We start from the raw sequence: 9,712 nt of genomic DNA on the forward strand, positions 1-9,712 counted from the left end.
TAGGTCGTTTGACATATTGCTACTGATTTTTGGTTCATACAGGAGTACTCTGGGGTAAAATTGTTGTGCCCAAATATAATTGTATTCATAACTCTGGGGCCTGCTTAATCTCAGCCTGCTTGCGAAGCTTCAGGTCGTTAATGTTCGCACACGAAGGGAGTAAATAATTAACTGAAGGTAACACGCACACTTAGTCCCTATTCTAGCTGTTTCGTTTTTTACTTATTTTGAACGCTTTTGCTAGAATCAGAAGTCAATATAAGCGTCGTTTGCTGGTCCTCGAGATTTTGTTACACACATACCATTACTAGTCGATAGCATCAGTATGTCTTGTCAAAGTGGTAGGGTGCTGAACAGCTGAGCCACCACCTGTACGAACATTGTCTTGTATACCAGTAATCCGTATCTGTGCACTGTATTTACTGAGAACCTATGTACGCTGGTCGATGTCTCAGGTTCCAAAATTTTTTTCTGTGATTCTGCCCATCATTTCACCTAAACACCCGACAACCTACTACACCCATTACAGTTTCTGAGCCATATGCCACGGTACTTTGGTATAGGTTGGCATGAATTACAGTTGGTTCCCCTTGGCTGATATTCAAAATATGTCGACTTTGTGCTTAACTGAACACCATTCCTTCAGCGTTTTTTAGGGACTTTGTACTTTGGGAGCATGTGTCCATCTAAGGTTATTCGGGAGGAGTACATCCTTCCATCAATCTTGATTGCTATAGTGGTTCTATCGACACAAAAGCCTTCCAAACGATTGAATCAAATTGTTTACTGTACATATCATAATCGTCCTTTTGCTAGCTTTTATCATGTCAACCTTTTTTCCCGCTTTTTTGTTTGAAGGCGCTTTATCTTATTGGGACAAACGGAAAACCGGAAATTAAGGAGCGCGACAAACTGAGCCCAGAATTTCAAGATTTCCTAGATTTGTGCCTAGAAGTCAAGGTGGAAAAGCGAGCGACCGCTCAAGAACTGCTACAGGTGAGTGTGATCTAATTGTCGGATTGTCAGCAGTCACCATTAATCCATTTCGGTACCACTGACCTCCGGTGAGAAAATTGTTCCGCGAACTAATTTGTGTCATTTCGTATCGATGGTTTATTCGTTGTCTATGCAACTAGGACGAAGATAACCGTAACCAGCTGAGTTTCATACGTCCCTATCAATGGACTTCCACTTCCAGGGTCTCTTTCGTTAGTTTTACTATAAGTTCTTAGCCTTCCACTTTGATAGCTTTCACTACACGCCTATTGTGTATTCTTCTATCTCCTAGTTATTTACAGTTTTGTTGTATATAGTTCTCCCCTAGGTGCGCGGTCAGTTGGAAATTATTTTGTACATCACCACAAACTGCTCATTTTCACTCATTTCGCCTGTCTGTCTGAAGGTTTTCTCAACTTGTTTTGCTCAAACATCACGCTTATCGTTGTGCTGCAGCCGTTTGTCAAAGTTAGCTCTACGTTCTATTCATTGTCACAATTTTCTGTTCAAGGTCAAACGAAATTTCATGTGGTTCCCTGTTCCCACATATGTCATGTGCTAACCCTGTTTGGGAAACAATTTCACTGTCGTTTGGATCACGATATACGTTCCTAAATCTAGGTTAGGATCGCGCACACGTTTCTGTGCGAACATATTCGTCTGCTCGTGACACTGATTGGCGATGTCATACGGCCTTATTCTGCGGTCATACTCCTTCGAGAGAAAATTTTTGGTAACTCATTCTCATCACACTTGCTTCCTATGCAGTGATCGGGGCTCCGATCCGTACACTAGTGTGCAATGTATCACCTTTCTCTGAAGTCCATCGTCTTCTAATTGGTCAAGCGTTGTCATAACAAAGATGGAACACGAAACTCGGGGACTGCGACCCAAGATGGGCGAAATCGGTCGGAGGATGTCGTAGAATGTTCAGCAACCTCATGAGTAATGTGTTGTCCGAGGATAGAACATCTTTTCGCAGTGCCATTGATTGGCACTTGTACTACTGGGGATGTTGCCTTTACAGCTATATTTTCAGTGTCACCCATCCCAGCAGATGATGTTTTGTTGTACCGTTAAGCCGATTAAATCAGAATTGCTCCGCTGTTAAGATATTGCCAACTCATGAACGACGACAATGCTTCGAATCATATACCTCCGTTTTACTTCCTAATTCACGGAATACTTCCCCGAACCCTTACGCTAACGGATGCTTCCCTTCAAATGTGGTGATTGTTCTTGTACGTGACACTTCGATTTTGAGATTTTGTAGCTGAAGTCTTGTTGATGGTAGTCTCGTGGTTAGCAGCGTCACGTTGATTGTGCTTTTTGTTCCAGTATGTCATGATTTTGAAAGTTCGTTTTTCCACAACTACATAGACACAACTTCGTAAAATTTGAATGATGGTGCAACTGGGCATGGGTGTACCTCAGGACTAAAGGAACTATTTTTATCGAACAAAACACGTTCCACCGATCCAATTATTTGTCATTTATTTGACTGAAAGAATGTGAGATAGATAAGGAATTAGAATCTCCCTGGACTTCACTATCAAGTGTTTGGAACCACCGGCTTGGTTAAACACTAGTCCTTCAGACCAGGGGAAACGTGTAGCGACCTGTAGCATAAAATTGAAACAGCTCGAGGAATCCTACACCGGTGAATGTTACTTTTTGATTAGAACTTTAAGCCTGAACACTGTTCTTGGGGCTGTCCGACTTTGGGCATCCTCGTAGAACCCTGGCTACCACACAAGTAGGCGCTTAGCTAGCACGTTTACCTCATGCTACATCGGCTATCGCTTGGTGGCATTAGTCTGGACATCCTATCCTGCGTGCTGGTTGGTACAAGTGAATACAATTCTGACTTTGCAGATACCCCCAATCATCACTAGTGCTTTTCACCTGCATTTCGCTTGTGGATCACCCTTCAGTATGGTGATGAAGTACTAGTGACCACCGCCGTCATCCGGAAAGGTACTACGGACCAAATCTATAAGATTCTCATTTTGGTTCCGTGTTTCATGTCCCGGGTTTGCGTTTCGTAGATGTCTCATTCATTCATTCATTCATTTCTATTATGTTGTATTGGATTTTTTCTGCTCATCGTGTTTTGTGTGTATTCCGTATACACATCTGAAAATGACCTGTCGTTGTCATCTGGACATTCCTGTCCGCTATTCGTACAACGGTGCTAGAAGTGACTTCAGTCACCACTGCCTTATAGTCCAGCCTTTGGCATGCTGTATGCTTGCCATGCCACTCTCGACATACATTGCGGAATCTCAAACGTTCATTTGAATCCACATGATTCGACAATTGTCGGCTGTCATTTTGATATGCTGACCGGTTTAGAACCATCCCTTCCTATTCATCGTCCGGTTTTATTTTCCCGGATTTACACCGAGTACACGGCGTTCGTATGGCTGCACACGCGGCTCAGCGCAAACCACATGTGACACCACCCGTCGTGCACGTGAGTCCGTAGTCGAGACAAGACAAATAGAGCAAGTTCAGCGGCAACCATTTGTTATAAGGTTGTCTATAGTGAATATGGGGACCAAGGTAATGTAACAACGCACCGTGTATTTCCTTGAGATTCAGGACGTTCCTCGGGCATCTAAGTAATTCACTTAATTGTTTCAAGTCGTTGTACACTGTTACAACTTGTGCTTTATCTGCCCGATCATCTGCTGAAGTTTAAAATATTGTTTCCAACTTTTGCCGCTCTAATATATATGTTCGAAGGAACTGTACAATGTGCGTTCCCTTATCTTCGGGCAAATCACGAAGAGCCTTATGCAGAGCTGACTCCAATCGTCTATTCAAATGCGTCGATTTCTTCTTTTGCATTTCGAGGCAACAGTCGCTACGCACAGAGGGGTCAGCATTATTTCTTTGGACAGCCAGCTTTCACACGCAAAGTTGTGGACGATCGACATGTAAAGTTCTTAGACTGATCGAGTATTGAAATCATTTCAGACTTTCGATGATGGTCCCAAGTATCTCATGCAGATGAGAACTACTCTGATTCCCGCAGGATACAGGAGGACTCTGTATTGAAGAGTCCGATTTTCCCTCAAAGGTGTGCTAACGAGTTATGTATTGTGCTGAACTTTTGTTTATGGGAACAATTTAAAAAAGAGGAAACCACGGTATTCCCTGCTACACTCGCGCACCCGTCCAGAAATGTTGGTGTATTGACATGTAGAAAGTTGTTTTCTAATTCCACCTTGGTAGTGATGGATTCGCGGCTGTTTTAGCGAAAAATAAGGCACGTTCTAAAATGGGTATATGCCCCCGCAGTCTGCCCTTTTCGATGTGAGATCATATTGTGGCAAACCACTCAGATCGTAGAATAAAAGCGGAATACACACATTTGTGTTGCTTAGCCCAAAAACTATACCCCGATCCTCATGCATGGTGGGTTTGGACAGTTAGTTACCATGATCAGCTCAAGTGGTGAGTTCCGTCGTTAGGATTTGAATGCCTCCATCAAACTTTTCAGTTTGAACGTTGTCATTCCATTGTTTCGTGCCATCAGATCTCTCATGTGATCATTCGTAACCGTCAACTTACAGTCTTCGGCAGATATGTAACTCGCCCCCTCAGTCTTCATCGATTCATTTCAGCAGCGGTTCGAACTCTTGCATACAGGGTAGTATGGCTTATGCATTCACTAGTCCGATACGCTCTTTTTCGCTTTAAACTTGCCATTTTATAACCTTAAATGACACTTTGCAGGTGTGAGGCGCATGCCAAACAGTCAGGCGGAATTATGTAGATTATTTAACATTGTTTGCATTACCACGGCGTCAGATCCAAGAATAGCCATGTCGTCTGCGTATTCGACATCTGTGAGTGGACGCCCCGGGAGCACTTCGGCACCACAGGCTTTAGAGGCTGGTGGTGAGCCTCCCATGATCGTATGAGTGACGAAGTTGAATAGGAAGGGTGACAGAGGACAGTCCTGTCTGACACCACTTGATGTGGTGAACTCAGAACAGAGCTTCCCGTAGACCTTCACACGGCCGTGGAAGTTAGCGTACAGCGCTTATGGAGGGTCAAGAATTTACAGGGAACACCTTTACTCCACAGACACTGCCATAGTGCCTGTCGGTCCACAGAATCAAAAGCAGCTTTCGGATCAAAGGACACAACCATCGTTGGTTACCGGAAGCAGTGTCGCCGTTCCAGAATTTTTCGGAGGGTGCAAATGTGATCGATGCATCTTCGTGCACGACGGAACCCGGCTTGGTTTTCACGGATCTGTATCTCATGTGCGAATGAATGGCGAACAGTTTGTGTGCTTACTTTCAGCGATTGGTGTCGGTTGACAGGCGTTCAAGATCCACCAGTTATTATCTTCGCATTCCGCTAACCATGTATTCGCTAATGGGCCGATCGTAGATGGATTGAATACTCATGTTAACTAAGCACTAATCTCATCGCGCGATCTCAAATGGACGTCATGGTCAGCCTCAGAACCGGACGCTGTTCTCTACGGGAGTCTAGCCACGGTGATGTACCCGAGAATTGAGGGTGTTCAGTGGTATTCTGCATATAGGATGGATTACCGTCCCTGGGAACCTGCATTCTGCGAATCTGTCCCAGACCTCATTCTGTATCCCTGGAGCTAAGATTAGTCGTAAAAGTCGACCGAATGTCCGCACATGCGGATCGAACCCAAGCAAGATTTTGTAAACAGGTTCCGACAACAAAATTTCCTCAACGGCATCCCATCTCCATATTGCTCTTGATCCACGATTGTGTTTAGACGACCATGAACCATTTGGATCATCTTGCTAGTTTGACTTCCCACCGTTTTGGGGTAACTAGTTCTCAGCTGATTTTGCAATTAGTTTATTTATCGATATTCCTGTAGGTCAGCACGAATGAGTGGTATTTTTTCACGGGAACTCGAACATATTTCTCCCCTCTTGAACTACCCGATTCTTATTCTTCCGAATCGAGGTGTTTTTTGTAAGTGAAGTGAAGTTGATGAATAACGCCACAGCCAAGCCACGCCCATCTGAGCAAATTTAGTACCTTTTCAGTCATCAGCAGGATTGCTAGACATATGTGCTGTTTTGCCTTATTTTCGTTGCATTTAATTAATATTGGACATAGCGAGATCACATTTTACGCATCTCACATGTCTGTGATAACTATACCGTTGTTCATGCGCCACGTGAATCACTTCTCTTCTTTTCATGCTTGCAGCATCCGTTCATCGTCAAATGTGCCAAACCACTCTCCTCCTTAACACCACTTATTTTAGTCGCCCGGGAACAAGCACGACAACACAATGATTGAAAACTGCAACATCCTCGCTTCATGAAGACTACTTTGTTGTGCTAACACTGGTATATCCGACCCATTTGGTTTTACTGTCAGAGCCACATTCATCTTTTCCGCTCATCGCCTCTGCCTTTTTATCCCAAAACCCACCAGACATATACGGGGGCGCTCAAAGTTATTTTTACTACCCTCTGACAGGACATGTCTCGTTGCTGTCCTAACCTCGACTTATGTTCCACTTCCTTGTTGATAAATCGCCCACCTGCTCTCTTTTTCACTACCTTTAGCATATTTTCTCTCGTGACGGACACCGAGCTATGGAATTGTTACAGACAGATAATTTTCGTTCGTTCGGTTAGTACTTGCGCTACACACTTCCGTTCTCTATCCTGAATGGAGAACCATGTATATATAGGTCAACAATCCTACAAGCTTTCCGCATATTTTCTGGGTTTCAACCCGTACTCTAGGTCTTTCCGTTGGTTTATTGCTATTTGGCTTGTCGATCCGACTACGCTCTCCACCGATTCACTGTGTTACTGTTGCCCAGTGCAATGTGGACATACAAACCAACCTCTTCCCATGGTCCGTCAAATTACCAAATACCCTTTGTCTTCCTGACCGTTTATCCATACTCATTTCTCCTGTGTATCTGACATCCAGACTGATCGGGCGGCAACGGGCAGCTTCAGACGCCGTCCGCCCATCGATCCTACCTGCGGGGACTCATCACAAAGCTGGCAACATATGACTTCATTTTTGTCGATATTCTCGAACAAGCATATTACTTTGTCCTTTAACTGTAATTTGGTTATCTCATCTTTGGAAAATCTTGTTTTCGCGCCATACTTTCGTCTTCTTCAGTGCTGCGTTCGGTGGTCGGCGTGGCTTAAACCCGTGCAGAGACATTCTAGCTCATTCCTCCTAAACCGGCACACAGTACGTGTCGGGATAACCGAGTAACTAGATTTATCTGCCGCTTGTAATCTTGGGATACGACAGTGGTGTAGTTACACTTTACGATAAGTCACTGCATGTATTTGACCATGAATCCTTTGAGGTGAATGAAACTTGCTGCATGTCGGTTGTCTTCGGTTCACGAAGGCGTCGGCTTCACTGACAAATCCTATCGAAGTAGCTCAAGGGTTTGTGACAGATTCGGTACAAATCCAAGTTTTCAATAGATTAACCCAATGTATCGGTACTTGCTGCCCCGAACCCCGGGGCAGGCGACCTTAGATTACTATGTCCAAGTAAAATGACATGGTTGTGCAGCGTTGAAGTAGTTACCTGACCGGAAATACCGCCAACGATGATGAATACAGTATTTAGCTTCATACCACACAAACCCATGCAGTCGCGTCAGCAAACGGCGTATAGCTTCTGCAGGCACCGATGGTGGAGAACCTTCAACCACTCTTAGGCACTGGATCTCGCAAACCGGATATATGGCAAATTTGTATATCCTGGCGCTGGTATTCAGGCTGATACCATAACGTTCCCACGGCGCATTCGTTAATTAGGAATGTTGAAACCGTCGGTGCGGGGGACAACGTATTTGGTAAAAAGGCTAATTCAGCCAAAGCAACTGATAGTCGGACTCGTGTGAACGGATTCCCCCTGGTCTAAGAATTGGGCTTATGCGTCGTTTCGACTTCGTGACATCGGTTTCCAGTTCAAGTTTGAGGGCATTTGAGTCCGATGCTCACGTTCATTTCCGAAGACATTGAGGCAGAAGCGGATACTGACCTTACCTTGAGCAAGGTATAACCATACTACGTTGACCAGCCTAACCGAAATACCACATGCCAGGATAATCCTAGCAGAAATCTACAGAGCTGATGAAGCAGATGTCGGTGGGTTGTTACTGCTTCAATCGCTGCTAGAGAACAAACCGAACAAGCAGTCAGTTTCTCAGCTAAACTGTGCACCGAAGTGCAGTGGTTACAACTTATATAGTTTCGTTCACCGAAGATAAAGAGAATGAGGGGATGAGACCCATGCGTTAGAGGTGATCGCCCAATCGGTTTATTGACGTCGAATGGTTCTGTTGATCCGGTGTAGCAGGGATTGAGTGCAACGCGATAGTTTTTGCTTTGTGAGTCACCGAGGGATGAAGATTTGACCGGTGCAGTCTCACTCACAGCGGAGTCCTTCGGTTTTCTTGTGTGAAGGCCTCGTTCTTAGTAAGACGGCGTCGAGGGAGGCGGAGACTGTCGAAACGGATAACACTGATACCGTGTTAGAGTTTATTTCACTCTTCTGAGGCTTGGTTCCTCCGCGTTGGATGGTATCGTGCAGGCAGTGAGCACAGTTGTGGACTTTCAAGGAGTGGTCCCTCAGATCATTAGTTCACCGCTTTGCTGTGCCTGCAGTCCCCCAAGCCAGCATGTTTTCAAGGGCAAAGATATCTCCAAAGCAGATGAGTGCCATTCGTTTTTTGCTGAGAGGGAGAGGAAAATACATAGAGCCCAAAAGTTGCAATGGATTCACGATGATCCCATGAGACAAAATGTACGACTTCTGATATGTTTGAAATGCACTTAACCGAACACTAAGTACGGCTCAGTTCAGCTTAAAAGCTATAATATTTTTGATCCAAGCTGTTTGTTTTGTTTCTGGAAATGACGGCAGGACAGCCGCGCACCGAAGACAATGACGTAACAGTTTCACCGTCCATCTCCATTTGAGTAGAGGAAGCGGGGCAGTGACGAGGCAAGCTTGCCAATATCGCTAACCGTTGGTGTGTCCCTTCCTTAAGTTCCTATCCAGGACAACGGCAGCCGCCAACACGATTGGTAAGGGTTTTCACATTTCGCCGTCAAGTAACAGGCTGGCCACCTTTAGGTCGTTTCCATCCCCACCTTCGTCACATGCCTGGGCTAAAAGGGCCGTGCTAGCCAGACGTTAGAATGAGCACGTGTTCAACCAAAGTGTGACTACTTTGTCTGTCGGTTAGCTAGTATGGTGTTCCTCGGCTTTGCTGATGCGAGTCTCCAACCAAACCCGGGCAGTGGTTCGGAGACCCGGCAGTCAAAAAGTGGATCTTTTTAAACCTTCACCACGTCTTGGCCGTCTTTTGTATACCGAGCACAATGAAACCTACCGCATTGTTGCAAATCCCACCGTCGACAAAATGTTGGTTTCACAGTTACACTATGACTTTCGGAAAGTGGCGAGCGTCATCCGGGCCTTTCCGACTAACCAGTTCACCGGAACCCATGCAGCTGCACAGGTAAACGAGTCGGTCCAATCCGAATTCTGATCCAGAGGCATACTTGGAGCCGTTCGGAGCTCATTCTGTTTCCGGATCAAAGACCAGTCATCATTTTTAGAAAAAATGTGTAACCTCCCCACTAGAATGCGATTTTAGCCGACTGGGGAATTTCTGCCGTAATCACCAGTGAGCATATCC

The 9,712-nt window shown here is 45.1% G+C and overlaps 1 protein-coding gene across 1 annotated transcript in view; it reads left to right on the forward strand.

Annotated features, from left to right (window-relative positions):
* The window catches only part of T265_14129 (hypothetical protein), a gene marked incomplete at both ends in the record, with an annotated part of 50,951 nt that extends 43,806 nt beyond the window's left edge, over positions 1–7,145 (forward strand). Inside the window, 2 exons of the mRNA XM_009172147.1 lie at positions 859–996; positions 6,220–7,145. Of these exons, the coding sequence (XP_009170411.1) occupies positions 859–996; positions 6,220–6,312 (231 nt within the window). The remainder of the gene's footprint in view (positions 1–858; positions 997–6,219) is intronic.
* Between the last annotated feature and the right edge of the window lie 2,567 nt (positions 7,146–9,712).

Source organism: Opisthorchis viverrini (genome assembly GCF_000715545.1).
Source record: "Opisthorchis viverrini unplaced genomic scaffold opera_v5_145, whole genome shotgun sequence".
In the NCBI taxonomy this organism is placed as follows: domain Eukaryota; kingdom Metazoa; phylum Platyhelminthes; class Trematoda; order Opisthorchiida; family Opisthorchiidae; genus Opisthorchis; species Opisthorchis viverrini.